At 35.6% G+C, this 23899-nt stretch overlaps 1 protein-coding gene across 9 annotated transcripts in view; it reads right to left on the bottom strand.

The window, feature by feature from the left end:
* Window positions 1–1953: 1953 nt before the first annotated feature.
* The window catches only part of LOC123322265 (caldesmon-like), a 32668-nt gene continuing 10722 nt past the window's right edge, over window positions 1954–23899 (bottom strand). For 4 of the 9 annotated variants that reach the window (XM_044910201.1, XM_044910202.1, XM_044910203.1 and 1 more), the window contains 8 exons: window positions 14416–14680; window positions 13909–14153; window positions 11556–12011; window positions 7439–7907; window positions 6412–6952; window positions 6119–6355; window positions 5639–5751; window positions 1954–3719 (listed from right to left, as the gene is read on the bottom strand). In XM_044910201.1, coding sequence (XP_044766136.1) covers window positions 3578–3719; window positions 5639–5751; window positions 6119–6355; window positions 6412–6952; window positions 7439–7907; window positions 11556–12011; window positions 13909–14153; window positions 14416–14680 — 2468 coding nt within the window. In that variant the 3' untranslated portion in view covers window positions 1954–3577. Of the gene's footprint in view, window positions 3720–5057; window positions 5090–5638; window positions 5752–6118; window positions 6356–6411; window positions 6953–7438; window positions 7908–11555; window positions 12012–13908; window positions 14154–14415; window positions 14681–22322; window positions 22696–23899 lie in introns of those variants that run through there. The other 5 variants (XM_044910204.1, XM_044910200.1, XM_044910206.1 and 2 more) reach the window with 5 other exon arrangements.

The following is a 23899-nucleotide window of genomic DNA, read 5'->3' as shown; positions in this document are numbered from 1 at the left end:
ATATCGGATAACACACAATACAAACTATTCCATATACATACAGGGTTGGGCAAAAGATTATGGCGTATAGGCGCATGGGATTCCATTTTCCAACGAACCCACGCATGGGATACTTATGTTTCCATTTTAAGAACAGGAGTTGGACATGGGCGTAGCCAGAATTTTTTTCTAGGGGTGCCTGGGTAGCTCAATATGTATTGAGTTATGTTTGCTTGCTCGAAAATTTGGCCGATTTCAATATTCTCTCACGAATATTCCACTTTCACAATCTGGTAACACCCATTGGGTCAATATAATTAATTATTTTTTGATCACCATGGATCTATAATAATTAATGAGTTTGATCACATATGAAAAACAATTAACGACAGGAAATGTCATTAGTTTCCAGAAGATATGAAATTCTATATTTTCTTGATCGGTTCCACTGTTTTCACAAAATCCTACAAATTCGAAAGTTAACAAGTTTCAAAAGATTTTTTCAATTTTATCAGTCGAGTCTTTTCACAATTGAAATTCCATCGAATCTTGTCGAAAATTATTCTTTTATGATTGTTAATGTTTGAAAAAAGGAATTGCTTAGATGTGGTACGATTTAATACAGGGTGTGTTTGAAGGTGAGGCTTTCTTTTCAACAGAAGGTAGAACTGGTCAAAATGAAGCTTTTCACCAAAAAACAGCTATACAAAACTTTCAAAATGACAAAGTTGAAAAAAAAATTGAAAATGATTACTGAAATAGATCCTAATACGACCCTAGACCATTTGTTAGCTGAATTATCGCAAAGCAGTGGAAAAAACTTATCTCCTGATTCGACCATGCATGTGGTTTCGTTTAGGATATTGGCTCAATAATCACCAAAACAAAACTTTCAAAATGACAAAGTTGAAAAAAAAAACGAAAAATGATTACTGGAGTAGATCCTAATACGATCCTTGAACGTTTATTGGCTGAATTATAGCAAAGCAGTGGGAAAAAACTTATCTCCTGATTCGACCATGTGGTTTCGTCTAGGATATTGCATCGTTCGATATTTACGTGGTAATGAAAAAATGGAAACTGAGGATTGCCGAATTGTTCTCATTATTTTTTAGTAACTTACACGATTTCATGAAATGTCTCTTCGCTTCGATAGATGAAGAGACTTAGGACACAAGTGTAAAAAATAGATTAATACTTCAAAATCTCACCAATGAAATTCGTCTAAATTATTCACGAATTTTGCACAATGGGCATCACAATCTTGTTGCTCGAACATTCCAACAATCGTCGTATAGATGGGATGAAATGGGGAAACACTATAGCACTTTCTCAACATAACTAACATAAGCGCTTTCAAGAAACTGCCTCGATTTTCTGCATTTTTTTAACCCTAAATTGCACGACACAACAATTCTTTCAAGTGACCCGATGAAACTAATAAGATAAACTCGGATATATTGAATCATTCATCGTCCAGCCATATGTTTGTTTACGTTTTGTTTCGTTTTTCCGATGCCGGAGTCACTTTCCACAGTCCTGTACTTGAAATTCAATGAAAGTTTGTCGAAGTTCTAGGGGTTGTATATCAGCCATCTTGGACGATTTTCGGTTAAACGACTTATTTTGATGAGTTCTACCTTCTGTCAAAAAAAAAACCTCACCTTTGAAAACACCCTGTAATTTCTTTTGTAGTACTCGGGTGTACGCATACACTAGCGCAGTGCGTTGCAATTTCAATCATTTAATTTTCATCCTCCAGCTCTTTTCAGCACTGAAGTTATTGAAACAATGAAAGATGACATTGTTATCAAAGCATGCTTAAAATTTCGTCATCATGTAGCAAAATAAAACAAACAAATAGAAGAAATTATTTATACTGAGTGCAACACTTTTTACGTCGCTGAGTGTATATCTTTTATTTGTGATTGTAGAGTTATCGTCTTTTCTCGACTGGGATATTAAGAAAATTCATTTCATAAATAAGTTTACATTTATTAAGCACTTAACAAGCATTTTACAGGATTGTAAATAACCAAGTATAAATTACTGGATATAGTATTATTGACATTAGTGAAGGGTTCGCATAAACCACACACAATTACTTCACTAAAAATTATCATCAACCAATGAAATGTCCCAATTCAGTGAAAGATCATACTTTTTTTTACGAATAGCGGAAGTTGAAATAGATAAATATATTTTGTTGAATTTATTCAATTGTTTTCCATACGATTAAAAACTTTTCATTTAAAATTGTATAATAATTCTAGTTTTCAGCACCTAATTCTGACAAGAGATTTCGTCACTTGTTTAAAATTTTATACCTTTTCATACTTGATAGTTATTTAAATTGTTTTGAAAATTTTCAATCTAGGTTCAATACTCAAATTAAGATTCTCTAAAACGACAAAATATCAAAATTTATTGAATACGTTCAGAAAATCGTTTATAGTATATTTATTATCCTTTAAAATATGATAAGAAGGATACCCATAGGACTTCGTACGATGCTAGATGATTTTCATAGTTATATCAAACAAATTGTGATATGTGAATTGAATGATTCAATCAATAATAAATACAGGCAGTAATATTATCATTTCTCCTCTTTCAATATACTCAAATCCTTTTCCGACAAACAATTCACTAATTCTTGACTCACCATCGAAATTACTGATGGACAAGGACATTAATTTGAGTATTGAATTACATTAATGAACTATACATTTACATATACTTATGTAATTGATTCTTCAAGTATATTTTTTGATATCTTATTGTTAGCTGAAAATGCTCCACATTGATTTATGGATCTTCAAAAAAAAATTCGTACTTAGATATAAATATACCTAACTGTTTACAAAATGTCTTCATTAAACTGCCGTATAATTTTCATGTTATAATAATGAAAAAGATGACTAGTACAAATTCATGATTCAAATGGAATAAGTAAAAATCAAATGCCTCAGTTGTTTAACTTTTTAAGCTCGTATTCTTCAGAGAAAAAGCGAACATTTCGATATGCGGGCATAAAAAAATAAATAATTTTCGAGTGATAAATAAAGCATTGTCCCGAGGAGCATTCGTTTTGCAATCAGATGGAACACTATATTTCAGTCGCTTAGCTAGCATTAATAACAGGATATTGAATTAATTATCGAGTTGCCTAATATTCACAAAATATAATCAATACTAAATTATTTAAAATGAAATTGCCAACTGCATGTCCAAATAACAAAAAAATCTAATGGAAGATATATTTACACCGAATTTCACGAATTTATACAGAAAAACAATCTATAATTATCTATATTATTACTAGTCTTTGATAAATGATAGAAAAAAGGATGAGGTTAAATAATTGCTTTAAAAAATTCAATTCTAAAGAGAAGTGAAGAAGGACAGGAAATATAGTAATTCAGGATATTCAATGAATTTTTTGCAAATTAGTTCATGAATATTGAATTATTATATTATTGTACCGACTTACTACTATGATTTCACTCCTCTTAAGAAACTTAAAGGGCAATCTCTATCATTAAAATTGTGATTACTAGGGAATTTCATAAAGAAATAATATTAGGGGGATAATAATTTAACTGTTATTATTTAAGACAAAATTACCGTACGGTTGGGTAGTAGACTGCCACAGATTATTCGAATTCATCGAATCTGTGCTGTTATTTATTGTCTCTATTGAAACTGAATTTGCATTTTTCACTGCGTCTTCCTGTATTCTGCAACATTAAGCAAATTCACAAGTTATAAAAAAGGTTTCACTATTCATAGATAATAATAAAGTTATCATTCAAATTTTGATGACCTGTTTAAGCAGAAGAAAGCATGAAAAAACAAGTACCTGAAAATGTATTTTTATAAATGTGAGTAACTCACACCTTTAGTATGTAGCCAAGCATGTAACACTTCCCTCAATTAAATCTTTATATTTCATAATTCAGTTGAAATTAGCTTACTAGACTACTTTGATCGACATTAATAGATTCAGTAGCAACCCAACAAATGTCAAAAATCTCCACTCCGCTGTAAAGGAATTGATTCATAGCGTTTTTTCCCGATAAAAAATCGCGTATTTCAAATGACATTGGGAAATATTCAAAATATTGTCGATCACATTCTTTTTGTACCGGTTAGGACTAAGTAACGCATGCTTCTTCATAAAAAGTGATAACATAGTGTGTGAAGTTGTCCCAGCAATTTTTTCGTGCTGAATTTTCCTTTATTCTCAAGTTATTTCACAAAGTGTCTAAAATACCAACCCAGCACTTTTCGAAAATTTGTGTTTTAACGGCTGAATATAGTGTAAAAATTTGTGATGACTTGTGTCGTGAATATTTCCAAGAAAATACATCGAATTTTCCGGAAAATCGGCGAAATATTTAAAAAGCTAGACCAATACTTTCGTTTCTTCTTGAATCAACTTATGCTGTTGGAATTTTCACGAATTTTCCGGAAGAAACTGGCCCAACACTTGGATATGTATAACAAGTGGTCTGCACTCACTTGAGTTAAAACGGTCCAGTTTATTTTAATAAGATTAATAAATGCACTAATAATGAGCAGTACCTTGTTTAACTTATATAAATCATCGCTTTTAGAACGTGAAAATCATTTTTGATGCTTTTTTTTTCAGGTAGAAAGAGAATAACCTTCATAAAGACCCAAATACGTTGATTTTCGAAAACTTTTTTTATTGTTGTTGATTAAACAAGGTAAAACTATTGACAAAAAAAGTGCATAACCAAATTCGTCGTTGACAAAAAAAGTCAGTGCTGTTTTAGTGGAAATATTCCATTTGAAGAAATATTGTGTTAAGTTATCTTTTATCAAACGCTACGAATCAATTAAAAGCATTTAATATCATTTACGGAACAAACATATTTTATGTTTCATGATTAGGGTACAACAGCAAACTGTAGCAGCCTACAAAAAAAAATTGAATTGGTATTCTTTCTAAATTCTGCATTCCTCTTTTGTGAAGAAATGTAAGTTATAGGCTTGAACATAAGAAGCAGAGATTTATGGGTAATTCGAAGAAAAATCCATCGAATACTTACATAAACATCCTTCCTCTCAGGACACTTTAATGCTAGGATAAAAAATACCTGAATGTTATAATTCAAAAGAAATATTGAAAAAAAGGACAATACTACTCAAGGTCACCACTGTAGTCACGCTAAATTTCAACTGAATGCTATTGAACGATTAATTTCTAAGAACTACGTTTCTAGCTACTCTTCATTGAAGAAAAAAAAAACAAAACAAAAATCCCAGGAAATAAAAAAACTTTTAACTAATCCTTCAATTTTATTTCGATATAAAACAGGAGAACAATAAACATTACGGTCAGTTAAATTAAATAGTTAACATTTCTCGACAATTCGATACTTTAAACTGAATAGAAACTATTCAAATTTTCAATGATTAAACATATAAAAAAAATTGTGAGAAACTGAAAATTGAACAATTAAACATTATTTACAATAGACTAACTAGAAATACAAATTTACAAAACATTTCAATTTGAATAAGTTGATAGATTGTTTGAGAAGCTAAACTTCCAACGATTTCTAGAGTATTTGAAAGATCAGTGCGGTTCATTGAAATGAAGAGAAATTTCTTTCTAACTAATACTCACATATTATCTACTCTCTCTTCCTTGACGACATTAGGTCCATTCTGTTCTTCTATCAAGGGTTTAGTACCATTTACTTTATTTTCAGACTTATTCTCACTAGACTCCTCAGAATTCTGTCAATATAGAGATGAATAAAAAAAATTATGGAATGAAAAACAGATAAAATGAATGTTTGAAATGTTCAGAAGTTATCTTTCCAAGTATCAGAATGTTTTCCCTGCATATACGAGAATAATTCACCGGAAAACCATGATGCTACCCTTGACTGTAACTAATGAATATATTTTTATATGAAATGGATCACCTCGTTTCGAAAAAAAAAATATACAAAGAAAAAAAATTCTCTGAATTCGTAGCGCTATTTTGACTCAGACCATATAAAATTCTCCAGGCCAAAATTTAAGAAAACTGAGGAATTGCAATGGGCAAATTGTGGAAGTAATATCGACCCCTCAGAAAAATGTGGAAAAAGTTTCTCACCTGCTGACTGTTTGTGTTTTGTTTGCCCCTTGTTCTCAACATGATTGCTTCGACACGTTTCCTACGAGCTTCCCTTTCTTTTTCTTCTTTGATTAATCGCTCTTGCTGTTCAGCCTTTTGCTTTTCCGCCTCCAACCTCGCTTTTCTATCAGCTTCTTCTCTCAAAGCCTTCAATCGTGCTTCTTCTTCTTTGCGTCTTTGTTCCTCCTCTTCCCTCCTTTTCGCTTCTTGTATAGCCTATAGGAAAAACCGTTAAGTTTACTCATTCCTCTGAAGGATTTCAGGCGACTCACCTCATTCAGACGCTGTTCCTCCGCTGCCCTTTGAGCCTCAATCAGCAACCTCACTTGTTCCTCTTCTTGCCTCTGCCTTTCTAATTCAGCCTTTTGCTCCGCTTCAACCCTGAGCCTTTCTTGCTCGGCTCGTCTTGCTGCTTCCTCCTTAGCCAATCGTCTTCTTTCGGCAATTGCTGCTTTAGCTTCTTCTTCCGTACTTATGATCGCTTTGATTTGGGACGCTGTCATTTCATTGCTTATTTGCGAGGATGACATATCTTTGTTGATGCTTAATTCGTTATTGACCGAAGAAGTCATCTCCTTGCTTTGCGTAACTGTCGTTTCCCTATTTTCAACTAAGCTAGTCGTTAATGTTGCGTCTACATTATTAACTGTTTTTTCCGAAGCTATTTTGTTATCTGTGACTTTGGTATCGACAACTTGAGGTAGGTTTTCACTTTTATTTACATTAGTCTCGACCGTCTGCGCTTGAGTACCATTTGAATCGGTTTCAGTTATATTTTCTAGAGGAATGGACGTTTTGATTTCAATTTCTGTCCTGCGAACAAAGAATGGTGAAAGTGATGGATATTATCTCAGGTGGAATCATGAGTGAATTCGAGATTATATAACAGGGTGACAACTATTACGTTAAGGTAAAGTTAAACATATGAAACACAAGGAATAAAACTGAAAAATTGTTGTTTGTAATAATTTCTCTTGCGTTGTAGATTGTAGGTTTTGAGAGGGTTGTGCACTGCTACCTTGAGAAATATTGTGCCGCTCAATCAATCGAAAGATGTGTGGAAATGAATCTAGAAAGCAACCAAGAGTAATCTGACAGTCAGGCTTCGATCAAACTATGAGCCTTCATGTCATCAATTCTAAGATTATATCAGAGTTTTGATAGAGGCAACGCTCTATCAAAAAATTGCTTGATATGAATAGTAACCTTTCACAACACTCAATCTTTAATATTAACAATTTTTCGTTTGTATTCGGGATAAAACAAATCGAGCAACTGATCTGTTGGTGATTCACTTACTGTTGTGCTGGTGCAGACACGTTCTTATCAGAATCGAGATTCAGAAGATCATCTGTAGCCACTTCCTGTGCTGGCCTGGGTTCCACAGAGGCGGCCTCGGCGGTATGTTGCGCTTCTGGGGCTTGCGCAGCATCCGGCGGCTTTTTATGTGCCTCACCATTGACCTTTCTCTCGATTACACTAATGATCTCAGTAGCAGTAGGAGAGACCAAGGGCTTAGGCGTATTTTCTCCGGTCGACGGCTTGCTCTTCGAAACCTTCTCCGTCGATTTCGTGATAGATTTCCTCTTGGGCAATGGCGGCTTGGTTAGGTCCAATTTTTTGTCCTGATTCGCCGAGACGCCCGTGATGGCGATGCTGGCAGGTCTTGGCTTACGTGGACCCGACGAGGGACGGTGTCTTACACTTACCGAGCTGGTCACGCTGGTTGTGCTCTGATGGCTCATGGAACTGCTCGGCCTAGAGGATGCTACGTGAAGAAAGATAGTCGTGAGTTATATTCGTTTCTCTGGTTCGAATGAACGATTAATAGCGTAGCCAGAAAAAATGAAAGAACATTGAGTTTATACGAGAGAATATCTGAAAAATTTTCCACACCCTCAAGCCTCTCAATTTCATTCAGAGAAGGAAATATTTTAGAAGGATTTTGCATTATCACATTCGAACCCCTAACGCACAAAGCTACCCCAGAAATTTCCATCGTAGATCGAGCATGCGTTTTTGTAATTCGATGAAACACATCCATGTTCAACCAATGTATTTAACTTTAGAATTACCGAAAACCACAACTGACCAAGATGTGCCATTTTGAACGTATGCTGTGATTTTCGAAATTTTATGGAATGGCAAAAACGCATGCTTTTCTTCGCGAAGTGTGGGAAGATGTTTCAAATTATATGTGACTCGATACATTCCCTCTCAAAAATTCGACGATTTTACTTTGTACGACAAAGTTGGCCTTTCAAATCCTTATCAGAATAAAAATGGAGGGGCCTGAAGGGTTTCATATAGTCCGCACACCTTCTAGAACAGTGAAACCGAAAAATATTTCATATCGTAAGAAGTTCAATGATTTCCTGTGAAATAATCTATCAACCTTTTGAAAGTATTCCGAAACTGACTGTTCTTTCATCATTCACATTCTTAATTTTTTTACTTCTCAATGCATCAATTATGGTCAATTATAATAAGTCAAGCCACATCAACACCAATAGATAACATGAAAAAATTATAAAGCTGTGAAGCCTTATTTCTAAATGTTCTAAAACATCACACATTTTCTAAACATGCAACTAATGTAGGACAAAGAAGCAAGCTGAAGCCACCACCATTTTTCATCGCCAAAATAAGATGTATCAACCACGTTCACCAGAAAAAAGCTCATTAATGTGTACCTTCGTCGGTTATGTCCAATATTAAACCGAAACAACAGATCTCTTTTGGAGGATATTAGCATAAAAGTACCTTCCAATGTAGCCAATGTAGATACCACCAATCTTAGTAAAACAAGAGAAGAAGTATCCTAGCGACCTCAACCAACAACTGGATTCCTGGAGGAAGCTAGCGATCACTTAATATCAACGAAAATATACAGAGATAATGTGGCAGACAAAAACGCCCAATCAACTGCAATGCTGTAACACGTACTTAAATGATCGCCAGCCTGTACGGTGAATCGAAAGCTGGTGAAACGATATCTAAAAACCTTAGCTGCAAAAATTAGAGGGTAATCGGAAGCCAATACGTTGGTTCTGCGAACTTAGACCACTGGATAAATTGTTTACTTTCTCTCTACCACGATTGCGAAAACGTATAGGAAAACATTAGAATTTTGTGTAGCTGAGTAATAAACTGTCTGAAGAAACAATCCAAATGAAATCGTGAAATTCGACTATTCGAAGATTTTTTTTGAATACCGCCAAAATAATAAACAAAGTTTACCCATTTCCACAAACTTTTTCAAAAATTCCAACTAGACCATACGAAAAAACTCAGTGAACATATGGAAATTATTGTAATTGCCCGTTCAAACTGACAATGTAATTGTCAGTGGAAACTGACAATCATACATAATTGCCTGTGCCTACTGACAATTATACATTATCACCAGTTTGAACTTGCATTTTACCTAATTGACAGTTAGAACTGACAATTATACATAAGTAGTTTCCAGTGTCATAAGGCAAATATACAGTCTTTGATATTTACAGGGTGTATTCAAAGGTGATGCTTTTTGACAGAATGTAGAATTCTTTCATTGAATTTCAAGCACGGGACTGTGGAAGGTTACTCCGGCATCGCAAAAACGAAACAGAACATAAACATATGGCTGGACAATGAATTATTCAGTACCAAGTTCATCGGATTAGAGGCATCATGTCACTTTTGAGAGAATCACAATTGTTGTATCGTGCAATATAGGGTAAAAAAAAATTTCGAAAATCGAGGTAGTTTCTTGAAAGTGCTTATGTTAGTTTTGTTGAAAAAGTGCTATGATGTTTCCCTATTTCATCCCATTTTTACGAGGATTGTAGGAATGTTCGAACAAGAAGATTGTGATGCCCATTGTGAAAAAATTCGTGAATAATTTAGACGAATTTTATTGGCGAGATTTTGAAGTATTATTCTAATTTTTACACTTGTGGCTTAAGTCTCTTCTGTCAGTTGGTATCGAAATGAGCCATTTCATAAAATCGTGTAAATTACTAAAAAATAATGAGAACAATTCGACAATCCTAAGTTTCCATTACCACGTAAATATCAACCGAGCCAATATCCTAAACGAAACAGGAGATAAGTTTTTTCCCACTGCTTTGCGATAATTCAGCTAACAAACGGTCAAGGGTCGTATTAGGATCTATTTCAGTAATCATTTTAAATTTTTCTTTAAACTTTGTCATTTTGAAAGTTTTGTATAGGTGATTTTTTGGTGAAACGCTTCATTTTGACCAGTTTTACCTTCTGTTGAAAAAAGCCTCACCTTCAAATACACCCTGTATATAAATGTCAGTTTGAACTAGCAATTATATGAATTTGTCAGTCCGCACTGGCAGTTAGGTATTGTGCCAGTTCAAATTTGCAATTACTTATGTTCAGTGACAATTATGCCTTTTCAAACTGGTGATTAGAATATTATTTTCTACAGGTCCGCCAGCGTTTTTGTACTTTCAGAAAATCTAATCCAGATGAGAATGGCAAAAAATGCACCATCTAGCGGGCCTCGAACTGCAAAGAGCTAAATTATGAGCTCTGCTTACACAGTGGATTTCAAGATCCCATGTTGAGCTAGAGACCGATAATTTTCAAAAATACCACTACAGTAAAATCCGGTTATAACGACATTGAGGGGACCGTGAATATTAAGTCGTTATATCCGATAGTCGTTATATCCAAAAAATTTTATAAAGAACTCAGAAATAGGATTATCTATGTATTTTATTTTGAGATCGTAATAACTGCATACATAACGAATACATATGCGAGTACATGGATAAGATCATCAAATTCATACTGTAAATAAGTACATGTTACAACATCGAACTTATTCATGTACATATACAATTGAACGGTAGTAGGCTTAAAAAAATGAGTAATTTTACTTTGTTTTTTAAATCTAAAATTTTCATAATAGACACGTTCAAGTCTTTGGTCAATCATAGAAATACTTTTCAATAATTTCTGGTCATTTAGTCCTTCATAAGTAACAAATTTTTTCAAAATCGATACTGCGTGTAGAGCCTCGGCACATGATGACGTCGTTATAAACGGAAGAAATAGAACAAGCTTAGAAAATTTTTGTCGCAATAAGCGACTTCGTCGTTATAGTCGAAGTCGTTACGTCCGAATGGTTTTATGTTAAATTAGTTAGAATTTCAAACAATTGTCGATAATTTCTTCGTTATATACGGATTTTCGTTATAACCGGTGTCGTAATAAACGGCTTTCACTGTAATTTGAGAAATTTTAGGGTCGATCTGGATTTGTCAGAATTCAAATTTCGAGGTGGTAAGAGTGAACCGCGCCCAAACCGAATTCATCCATTGGTCCAGTTAGCGCAAATACCGCTAGATAAACGAGAGAGGACGGTAGAGATCCAGTAGCCCAACAATGGACGTACCATCGCTCGAATTGGACGAAGCCTGCAGTTTGCCCTGTCGCAGCTGCGAAGCCCTAGTGGTGCGGGGCATTATGACAGGCCCATAGGACAACTGATCCATGCTCCTGCTATCCGACTTGTTCAGGCTTTTCCTCTGTTGCAGCTGAACAGGCTGACGCGCCTTACTGACGGCCAGGTGGCTCATGCTACGTGTAACAGAAGACTGGTGGTGGGTACGGTGGGATAGGGGTCTAAAGGAGGAATCGGACTCATTCAAAGCAGGCAGGTCGGGCCGCTGTCTGGGTTTAGCAAGCTGATCTAATCGTGTCATGGAATAAGCCCTACCTGGCGAGTGACTAAGTGACTTGCGTGACGAATTACTTAGTGAATCTCTAGATGGTATTGTGGGCATTAGATCTGTTCTACGACGACCTAGGTACCCACTCGCGCATCCGGCGGGCGTTGTTGGTAGACTACCTAAAAAATTGGGAAATAACAAACACACATCAACGTATCAAGATAATTTCATGCAAGGGATGACGGTGCGATTCCACGAGTTAGACCCAAACAATTTGAGCAAAGTTTACAATCGTTCTGCCTTGCACGGGTAGAAAGTCCGGACTTCAGTCAATATTTGAGTAAAAAGTAACGCACAATATCGATATCTCCGGTATTTACTATTTTGTAGAAAAACGCAAGAATAAGTAAATTTTTACTGACGAGTTTGCTATAAACGTATATAAGGAGGTAGTTGATGTATTTTTTTACTGGCAACACCAACTTTTTGAGTCAGATATCGAAAGGCATGTTCTCATCGATCACTATTCCTGAAGTGTATCTACAGGGTGAGTCTCGACTTACACATATATTTTTTCAGAAGATTCCTTGGGTGAGAAGAATTTATTTTTCCCTTTACCACTTTTTCCAACTCGGCTTGGTTGAAAAGATACAGGCTGTTGAAAATCCATAAAAAATTTAATTTTCAGTTATATCTAGGAAAGGATTTTACAGAATGGAATAATTTTAGAAATATAGTGTTGCATTTCAACCAAGGCTTTCAGTTTCTTCATCTGATCACCAAATACCATAATTCAAAGAACCCATCTTTTAAATGTAGGTTGAACGCTCATTAATGAAGTTTTGGAGAAATTTTATATTAAAAATCGAAAATAGCTGCGAAATTCGAAAAATTTGGTACTTTGGCAGACTGCAACTCTATTTAAAAGATCCACAGATGTGTAGTGTCATAGATTTAGCTTGTTGTTCTGAAGGGAATTTTGTTTTTTCAGAGGTGGCATAGCTCATTATGAAAACTTAAAATGGCTATATCACGACGGAATCAGAAAAAAAATAGTTGGAGAAAAAAGTGTTTGTTAGACAACAGAAAATATATGAACAAGTCAAAGACTCACTGTGTATTTTTCTACAATTTATCATCTACTTTTCATGTCCCATACTGAAAGACAGTGTAACAATAGTTTCGCGTAGTGAATCGTTCAACAAAACACCGCGAGCAAATTTTAAAAAATGCTGTCGATATACAATGCTCAAAAATTGAAGAAAATTTTCAGTACTGCTTTACATAGGCGTATGTCCGCGTAGTAAACACACAAAATTTGGTCCTCATGGCACTCGATAATTAAAAAAATATTGTCAACGACCGCATAGAAATGCATGGCATTACCATTGTATTGGGCATGTCTGGTCTGCAATGTCAAAGCAATAACACTGCTTACCAGACCCACTACAGACATTACAACAGCTCGCCAATGCTACGGCGGACACTTGGCAAAACATTCCTCGAACTTTCAATGATAACCTCATTGACACAATGCCGAATAAAGTAAGAGCAAAACGAAAAACTAGAGAAGACCCCACCCGATAATTAACATGGATTTCAAGGTGTTTGTAACTGAAGGAGCCTTTTTATAGTTGCAGACTTCACCAGGTAGAATTTTCATTATCTCTACTACGTTGTAGCTTTAAAACGGTCTTGCTCTTGATAGAAAATCGTTTGTTTTCCCTTACATATTATTACATGTACGCAAATAATCCACTTCTATTTTTGAGCAGTGAACTTGACGACATTAAAACAATAATACCCAGGTAAAGTTGAATTGAATTTGCCACAGTTGAAATGAAATATTTTTAGGCTGAGTTAACATGGTATCCTTATTCTGATGTCGACACGAATTCCGAATGTCTACCGGATATGCACCACTAATCTACGGTCACCTATCGAGATGAAAATCGAAAAAACGAAGATTTAAATTCTAGTGATCTTGGTGCGTGATCTGGTACATAAGGAAAAATCTATCTACCAGGGAAACACCGAAAGAAATAACACAAAATAACCGTTCCGACGTCTACTTACTCTCTCCGGCCCTCTCCAGGCCGCCAGCAGAGGTTGCCCGCTTTTTGGTGCCATTCTCTATGTCCCTCTCCGTGCCCCTTCTTGTCAGGGAGCTGTTAGAGTATGTTGTTATGTTCTGCGTTGACGTGGCACGTCTGTGTCCCCAGAACGACGAGGACAGGTCGTTCGGGTCCAGGTTGCGTGGTGTTGAAGATCCAAATGCGAATACCAGGCTACTTCGTTCATTGCGTCTTTTCGTTTCTAATCTGGAATTAAACCGAAAGATCGACTGAATGATATGACATGTTACAATTGGCATCACAGTAGACACTGAAGACAGTGTAGTCACTAATATACCCAATTTCAGACTAAAGATTAGTCTGAATGGCGGAGCACGAGCCCCTGGAAAAGCAAAAGCCATCACAGTCCATATGTGTAAAAATCGATTTTTCATTATGCCAAGATAGTACAACTTCAATAAATGGCCAAACATTAGAAATATTCATTCCAGAATGATGAAAAACGAACCTATTCTCTCGCTGTTGATTCCTCCTCAATATCGATTCCAGCCTATCTCGTTCTGCTTCATTTATTGCCTTCTTCCTTTCCTCCACCTGCTGTCGCCTGATCTCCTCTTTTATCCTCATTTCTTCCAGCCTCTGCCTACGTTCTTGTTCTTTTTGTTCTTTGAATCGTTGTGCTGCGAAAGCTTGTGCTTTAATTTCTTCAAGTTTCCTCTGTCTCTCTTCATTCTGCTTCTCTTTTACGATTTTTAATCTCACATCTTTGTCAACTGAAACAAAAATAAATCATGAGGAATAGTGTATGTAGTATGAAAAATTAAACGGAATAACCCTAGATCTATGAACACTACAATTGCCTGGCAAGGTTTTCATTGTATTCAATATTAGTATTAGTATCAGTGAATGTCACCAGAAAACTCAGAATGTTGGTAAAGTTCTGTAATTTGAACAATTTCGGAGATATATCAGTGTATAAACAAATAAAATGGAAGAAGACTTGTAGGCAATGAATACAATAATAAGAATCAATTCAGATGCATCTGAATTTAACTAGTCAATTTGCCATCGCCGAGACAGCCAAATGGAGAAGCTAGCAGATGCTAAGTATGGTTTCGGTCTCATTTGACCTCGTCAGAGCAACACAGCTCATTCTCTATTGCGTTTTTTCATCGGAAAAGGAGCTGTGTTGCTCTGACGGTCAGTATCTCTTCTTTGGTGGAACGTTCTTCATTTAGTTGTCCCGACGATGGCAAATTGGTTATTTCCATTCATATCGTAACACTTGATGATATTCATCATATCGGCGACAGGTATGCATCTGAATTAATCCCTTGTAAGAGAAGAGACTTTGGAATAGAATTCAAGCAATTTCTTTGCACCTTCGGCTTAGTTAGGACTGTCACGATCCAGTCGTGATCATGCATACAATCAGCCTCTGCCTGCATCGGAACCCAATGGAAAGATGCGTAATCAAGGATTAGAGTTACTATTTACAAATTTTCAACCCTTAAAAGGCAGTCTGCACACAGTACGGCAATCCAATTGTTTCTTATATCAATTAAATGGCACAGTTCGTTCGTAGATGAATTTCATCCTGCTTAGCAGGCAGATAAAGATAGACTACTAATAAATTGTAGAAGGAAACAAAAATGGACGCACTGCTTCATCATATCAAAGAAAAGTTATGTTAATATGTATCACTTTTGTTGTAACCGAGTGTTTTTTATGTTATTTTTCTCATTAACTTCTCAATGAGAAAGAATTCGAAATGCATTGCATACATTCTACATCTAAATGATTCCTGGACTAAACGCCGATTAAGGTAACGAGTGCAACAGAAATTCCCGCTGTATTACTTCATTCATTAGATATTCACATTACAATTTTGATGACGCATCAAATCCTTCGTTCACTCTGATGCATTGTTATTTTCTTTCCGACTCATTCTTCAATACGAATGTTCCTATGATAAGAATTGAAGGTTTATTGAATTGGTTTCAATTGAATCGCGGAATTTGGCGCAGCTGCGATACCGTATCACACTTCCCTGAAAGTGACCCATTGAAATTTCTGCATTATTCAATTTGGAACAGCCTCCGGCCATTGAAACCATATCAGCGCTGGTGGTCATTCATCGATGCGGAATTCGGCAAATGTATTATATTGAGAGAATTCAATAATCGATTCGAGATACTAAAAAATTTGACATTGAAGATAGATTTGAAAGGTTATGATTAATGATTATTATGAAACGTGAACCGCACAAAGTTGGTATCACTGCTATTTTCCGAGAAACGTATGATTATAACCTCGAAAGCATTGACTGAATAGTAGTCATCGTCGAATATATTTTCTTCAGCATCTTGGACCTACATTTCCCGTGAAGTACAATTTTGTGAACAGACAAAATGCACCAGCAAATTTTTCCATAAATTATCAAACATCTCATTGAATAAGAGTTTGAAACTCTACAGTCTACACATCTCTAAAAAAATCTTCTTCGGAATGTCTCCTGTCTTTTACATAACAGTCCACATCTACAGGGTCTTTGACATTAACAGAAGATTCTTGAGGTCAAAAGAAACACTTTTTTCCCATTCCATTTTTTCCGATTCGGCGCTGATAAAAATATATAGCCATTTCAAATTTTCATAATGAACTGTGCCACCTCTGGAAAAACAAAATTACCTTCAGAACAACTAGCTAAATCTATGACACTACAAATCTGTGGATCTTTCAAACAGAGTTGTGTTCAGCCAAAGTACCCAATTTTTCAAATTTCACAAATATGTACTTTTTAATTTTTGAACATCAAATTACTCGAAAACGGTGCATTACCAGATACAATGAAGAATACTTTTATTTTACAAAACGTTCAAATATTCATTAGATAGTGTCCAACTTAGTTTCAAGAGTTGGGTTCTTTGAATTTTTGATATTTTAATGGCACGTAATGGTCATAATGAGAAAACTGGAAGACGTGGGTGATATATTGTGTTCAATAAAGATTCATCAAATAAATGAAAAGCTATTTTCCGAAATTCATTTCATTCGATAGAACCGATTGTGCGATAGAACTGAAAATAATTTTCATGATTTTTCAACAGCCAGTATCTTTTAAAAAGATTCATCAAATAAATGAAAAACTATATTCCGAAATTCATTCCATAAATAAAAAATAACATTTTTTATTGTTTTTCCACAGTCTGCATCTTTTAAACCGAGCCGATTCGGAAAAAAATGGTTAAGGAAAAAAGTGTTTATTTTAACCTCAACAATCTACTTCTAAAATATTTGTACTAGTCAAAGACAGCTCTTGTATATTATTACATATACACAAATTATCCCCTTCAATTTTTGATCACTGTATTTGCGAGAGAACCCTTTTTTTCCCGTCAAATCTACGTAATATTCCAATTTACGTCACGGTCACTGAGATCGATCAACATCATAATTAGAAAAAAAAAAACATGAAAACGTTGCTAAAGCGCCAGGAAAAACAGGTGTGTTCGGTAATTTACTCTAATGCGATCGATGCGAAATGAACACTCTCATCAACGTAGACATAATCCTTCCCTAAAACACGAGACGCCTAAACTTAACTCAATCGAAATTATTCGACCAATCGCTAAAACTCGCTAGCCTTTCAAGGTAGACACACAATTTGCTCTATAGACCCAACCATTTTTGATGGGGAAGGCACCTACCCCCAAATTGGGAATGTGGATCGACTGATTCGTCAATTCAAAGGTAGTTTCAATCATTGATCAATGTTTTATTCAGTTATTTCAGATTAATACAGGATATTCTAAAAATTAGGTACTTCGACCGAATGCAACTCTTTTTAAAAGATCCACAGTTGTGTAGTGTCACAGACTTAGCTAATAATTCTGAAGGTAATTTTGATTTTACAGGGGTGGCCCAGCACATCATGAAAACTTAAATGGCTTTATCTTTTTATCAGGGTCGAATCGGAAAAAATGGTATAGGAAAAAAGTGTTTCTTCTGACCTCAAGAATCTACTGTTGAAATATTTACCTCACTTATAAGATGTCCCCGAAAATGTATTGAAATTTATAAAAGAAATGGCCGATCAAGATTTGTTCCCGGATGAAAGACTCACCCTGTATACGAATTAAGAGGAAAACTCACGTTTGTTTCTTGAAAAAATTTCAGTCTGAAAATTTGAATTGGCTGATATACACGTGCAGTGATTAAGTAACTCCTATAATAGTGCTTCCAAATTCGATACTCAAGCGTAAACAAACTGAATGAAGCGATATTTTTAACCGGGAGTGTTCAAAGTGCAACATATTTGAATTTTTCGAAATATTACACCTTCTAAATACCATGTATGAATAGGTACATCTCTGCGTAATAACATTCTGGATGCGTTATCATTGCATGTGAAGTGTTTACTTCAGTCATGTAAAGTTGGCGCCGAGTTTTTTGAAAAATACAACATAGGAAATAATGGTTTTCAAATTTCTGACCTTATTATTGATGATAAATTGGAACGTTTTGTTTTTTCGATAAAAGTCACTTATCATATTTTGTAGAACTCACCGACCGCTATCCAGAACTCTCATCAGAACTTTTCTGTGATCAAGTTTTGCCAACTTAGGAATTACCGGTATTCAAATTTCTGACTTTATTTTTGCTCATAAATTGAAAAGTTTTGTTTTTTCGATAAAAGTCACTTGACATATTTTGTAGAACTCATCGAGCGCTATTCAGAACTCTCATAAGAGCTTTTCTGTGATCAAGTTTTGCCAACTTAGGAATTACCGGTTTTCAAATTTCTTACTTTATTTTTGCTGATAAATTGAAAAGTTTTGTTTTATCGATAAAAGTCGCTCGACATATTTTGCAGAACTCACCGAGCGCTATTCAGAACTCTTATCAGAAGCCTTCTGCGAGCAAGTTTTGCCAACATGGGAAATATTGGCTTTCAAATTTCTGACTTTATTTTTGCTCATAAATTGAAAAGTTTTGTTTTTTCGATAAAAGTCGCTTGACATATTTTGTAGAACTCACCGAGCGCTATTCAGAACTCTCATAAGAACTTTTCTGTGATCAAGTTTTGCCAACTTAGGAATTACCGGTTTTCAAATTTCTTACTTCATTTTTGCTGATAAATTGAAAAGTTTTGTTTTTTCGATAAAAGTCACTCGACATTGTTTGTAGAACTCACCGAGCGCTATTCAGAACTCTCATCAGAAGTCTTCTGCGATCAAGTTTTGCCAACATAGGAAGTATTGGTTTTAAAATTTCTGACGTCGGCGCCAACCTTATATGTTTATTTCTTGCCCCTCGGAAATGAATGTAGTGAAGGTTATGTTGTGAATCAGGTTATTGGTTTAATTTATGGATGCTCATCGGCCACATCAATTCAATAGCGAAGCTCAGATCTTACACTAAATAAAATCACGAGCTCGGATAAGCCAGGCGAAAAATCCCTAACGGAAGCGCAACAGTTAAAATTCCACAAAGACGATCCAAAACCATAAGAAGTCGATTTAATTAACCCCAACCCGTAACGTTCATTGACCAGAAATAAGTGGCATAATCGGATGAAACGGGACAAAAAACGAATTTCAAATTCGAACATCTCAACTCGAATTTCTTTCGTGCGATCGTTCTCGTCCGATTCCATTTAATTGGCGGAATATTTAACGATTCGTGCGATACGAGTAGGTACGCCTATAGTCGATGGCTTCTTAAAACATGCATCCGGCCATCTAGACTAGAACTGGAGCCGAAGAAAGCAAGGAGAATTCGGCAGTGTATAAATTTCACTTTCACGGGTATACTGGAGCAAATCGTGAATTTTCACCGGTCACTGGCTACGTACGGGGAAAATTGGATTTCGGCAATCGGAAAATGCCGATAAAAAAATAATGACGATGATACGGTATGATGAAGATTCGGGCCAATCAATTCCAATGAGAAACGCTGATTGTCTAATACAAAGGACCATTATTTTCGAAATATTCCGCATTCCGCTTCTCGACTCATACAAATATTTTTATAATTTAACAGTAGTTTATTGAGGTAGAAAGAAAAACTTTTTTCCCATACCATTTTATTCGATTCGGCCCTGATAAAAAGATATTGCCATTTTAAGTTTTCATCAATGAGCTGTGCCACTCCTGGAAAAACAAAATTACCTTCAGAATAACTAGCTAAATCTGTGGCACTACAAATCTGTGGATCTTTTAAACAGAGTTGTATTCGGCCAAAGTACCCAATAATTTTTTTAATTTCACAGATACTTTTTAATTTTTGATCATCAAATTACTCGAAAACGGCGCATTGTACGGGAAAATGTGATAAATACTTTCAGTTTACAAAACGTCCAAATATTCATTAGACAGCACCAGTTTCAAGAGTTGGGTTCTTTGAATTTTTGGTATTTTTATGGTACTAATGGTCATAATGAGAAAACTGGAAGAGGTGGGTGATATCTTGTGTTCGAAAAATATTCATCAAATAAATGAAAAACTATATTCCGAAATTCATTTCATTCGATAAAACCGTTTGTGAGAATTTTTTCATGGTTTTTCAACAACCTGTATCTTTCAAACCGAGCCGATTCGAAAAAAAATGGTTAAGGAAAAAAGTGGTTCTTTTTACCTCAAGAATCTACTGTTGAAATAAAGTCAAAGTGTCACCTTTGCGACCATTTCAGAAGTTGCCGATGCTTATCCTCCAAAAGTAAATTTATGAGAAATCAACTGCTGACTCCCTTATATCTGAATGGTTTTTTTGCTTCCAAATTCTATAAATTTTTCAGTTTCAGCTAAGTTCTTTTCGTTTACATTTACAGTATTTTAGATCAGTTGTTGTACGTTCAGACAATAAACTTCAATTTACAACCTGAAAATTTGTTCTGTTTAGTGCGGATTAAGTTAATATGGCTCGTCAAAAATCTCAATTTTCTCGGGCTTTTTTGCCTTTTTCCGATCCACTTTCAGGATTGAGAGTGTTACCTTGGCACGGTCTGATTATTCAATTCTCGTTTCTTTCTTTTTAACGACCGATCGAGCACTGTTGACTCACACTGTATACCTATACCGATTACTGACTCAAAAAAATTATAACCACCTGGAGCTTTGCAATTATCCAGAAATAAACGCGCATTTTTACCGCACAAATGACATCAAACTCACCATAATTGGATGGGTTTATAATATATTCATCGACTTGCGACTATCAAATCTTATAACATATACATATCACTTTAATAGGAAAAAAATTAGAATTAGTTTTGAGTTCTTGTATACAAGTGATCCATTATAAAATCATCATTTTCTTAATAGTTTAGGAAATTTTGTGATACATAAGTACATAATTGATGAACTACCACGATAGTGGTTAGAGTCAAGCGTTTGATTCTTATTTGTGGAAAAATGTTGGTTCTGTACATCCTGTAATATGGAATTGATGGGACCGATACTTGATGAAAATCCATAATCCAACTAAAAAAATAATTAGGTATATGATTTTCTCTAACATAAGTTGAAACCACCAGACGTGTTTCGCTATCACAACAGCATCTTCAGGTGGGTGGAGGTAAACTGAAATATGTTTTCACATCCCATATCGGAGAAAAAAATAATTTGGCACTCCTTTTTGCTTTTTAACGGTTTACTTTTGAAAGTTTGTTTATAATTGAACGATATTGATTGAAAGATCATTCTGGAGGTTAACCTTTTTATGAGTTTGCTGTCACAATATCTTGAAAACATTAAAATTTCGGCGTGATTAGTTGTGATAATATTTGTAACAAGGTTGCAACGATATTATTTGTTAGGCAACATTGTTTCAAGGAGCTACTTCTGACAAATAACCCCAATAATTACTCACGCAGAAGCATATCTCAAAAAAAATTGTGTTTCAGATGTTGGCAGAGAAAACCCATCGAAAGTTTCAAGAATAACTGGATAGTCTCCAGAATATTTTCCAGACAATTTTCCGAGAAAATCTCATCGATATTTCCGGAAAAACTTAATGGAAGGCGTAAACAAAATCCCCCAGTTAACGATAAATGGTACCGTTTTCTTGACTGAATCGAAATCGAACATCGAGGAGGTAATGGACCGTGTCTAAAATCTCACCCGGTATTTTCGTAGGAATTCCGATTTCTAAGCAGCTCGCAACATCAGATTAGAACATTTTTTTCGACTTCAAGAAAGTGTCCGTCGAAATTACCAACCACCAGAACCGACTTTCCTGAGATTGTTAGGACTTGATAACGGCGTGACACATCCCACAGCAATTATCTTGTATAATATTCTTAATATCGCCGCACTTTAATCGCTATCAGCACAGGATAGGTCGTTCTAGCAATTAATGAATCACGCCAACGGAGTGTCGTCAAACAATCCTTCTGTTTTTTTAGGGACTCACCCGTGCGATTTTTACGAAAGGCATCGGCGACACCAAGCACCTTCCTCAGGTCCTTACTGCTCACATTCTCTGACGACAGCGTGCTGACCAGAATGGCCCTAAGCTCTATGAGGGAATCGCCCATTGGTGACAAAAAATTCCGAACATATTCGAACGTCAAAAACGAATTTCGTAACAGCGAATTCCGCGGGTCCAAAACGCGACCATGGCCATTTAAAGGTACTCCTAGAGGGGCATCATTATGAATTAATCGAACGTGTTGACAATAATGAAACGGCTTCGGGCTAGATAGGTGTTTTGTGGCGCGGACGAAGACTGATTAGTTTTTAAGATCACATCGCACTGCTCGAAGGCTGGAGGTGGACTGGACTGAGTGAATTTTATTTATGTTAAACCGACTATACTATCGACACCGCAACGAACTTGCTCCATCGAAATTTACGTCACACCTTATCTACGCCTATGTAAACGACGTGCAGACTGCATACAGGGTGTTGCCCGGGGTTCTCCGCCCTGTGGAAGTGACACTACGGGACGGGGGTCGGATTTGGCGTTTCGACCCTGAACGTGCATCGATCGTCATGTCTTCGATGGGCGACGACAGTTGGAAACACGAAAATGCAAATGACATTTATACAGAATCGGAATTTATTGAATTATTACATTTTTCAACTGCGTATACGGCCGATTTTCCTTAAAAAACCATAATGAAATGAATTTTATAAATACAGAGACCAAAAACACTACAATCGCTACCGATGAATTCACCATATAGCATATATTTCAATTATTAAGATATTCTTTATATATGTATTTTATGCCATTAAACACCTTACAGAAATATAAAATTATGCCCCCACCCCACTCCTGGAACCGCCACTGCAACGAGCTCCTTGAAATTTAGAGATTTCTCACAAGAAGAGTTCCTTTATTAGAAATACGTATCACATTTTTACGATGATTTTTCTGGCAGATTCGCTTGTCGAAAGTTGACCTCCAAAAATTGCCAAAAAAAAATTCGTCTAAACCGAACAGTTACAACGAACTCGATAAAATTTAGATATTAATTACTAAAAGAGTTGCTCTTCCAAAACTTGAGAGAAATAGTTTTTTGAATATCGAAAAATGATTTTATTTCACCCTCTCAAAATCACTCCTGGAACCGCCACTGACTGCCACTGCCCAAGCCTGTCCGTGATACGTGCTAACCTCACTTCTGCCACAATTGTCAAATTCGACCCTGGAGTTTTGGAAAACTTCAACTTGCATTTCTAGTACTATTTATGCTGTGCGCATTCTGTCTTTCAATTCTTCTACATGGCGATGCTGTGTTCTACACATAACCCACTTTAAATGTCCCAAAAGAAAGAATCCAAAGGTGTCAAGTCTAGGAAGTGTGGTGTGCATTGAATCAGCCCTCTTTCACCAATCCAGGCAAAGGCTAACAGATTTCCAAGATAAATGGATTGGTAGAAGAGGGTCGATTGAATGGCCACCAGACTCCTCCGACTTGACACCTTTAGATTTTTTCCTCTGGAGATATTTTAAAGTCGGTTATGTATAACACATAGCCCCTC

The sequence above is a fragment of the Coccinella septempunctata genome, chromosome X (genome assembly GCF_907165205.1).
Source record: "Coccinella septempunctata chromosome X, icCocSept1.1, whole genome shotgun sequence".
In the NCBI taxonomy this organism is placed as follows: Eukaryota; Metazoa; Arthropoda; class Insecta; order Coleoptera; family Coccinellidae; genus Coccinella; species Coccinella septempunctata.
Note: the sequence above shows the minus strand (reverse complement) of the source record. Positions and strands in the feature narration are given on the sequence as shown.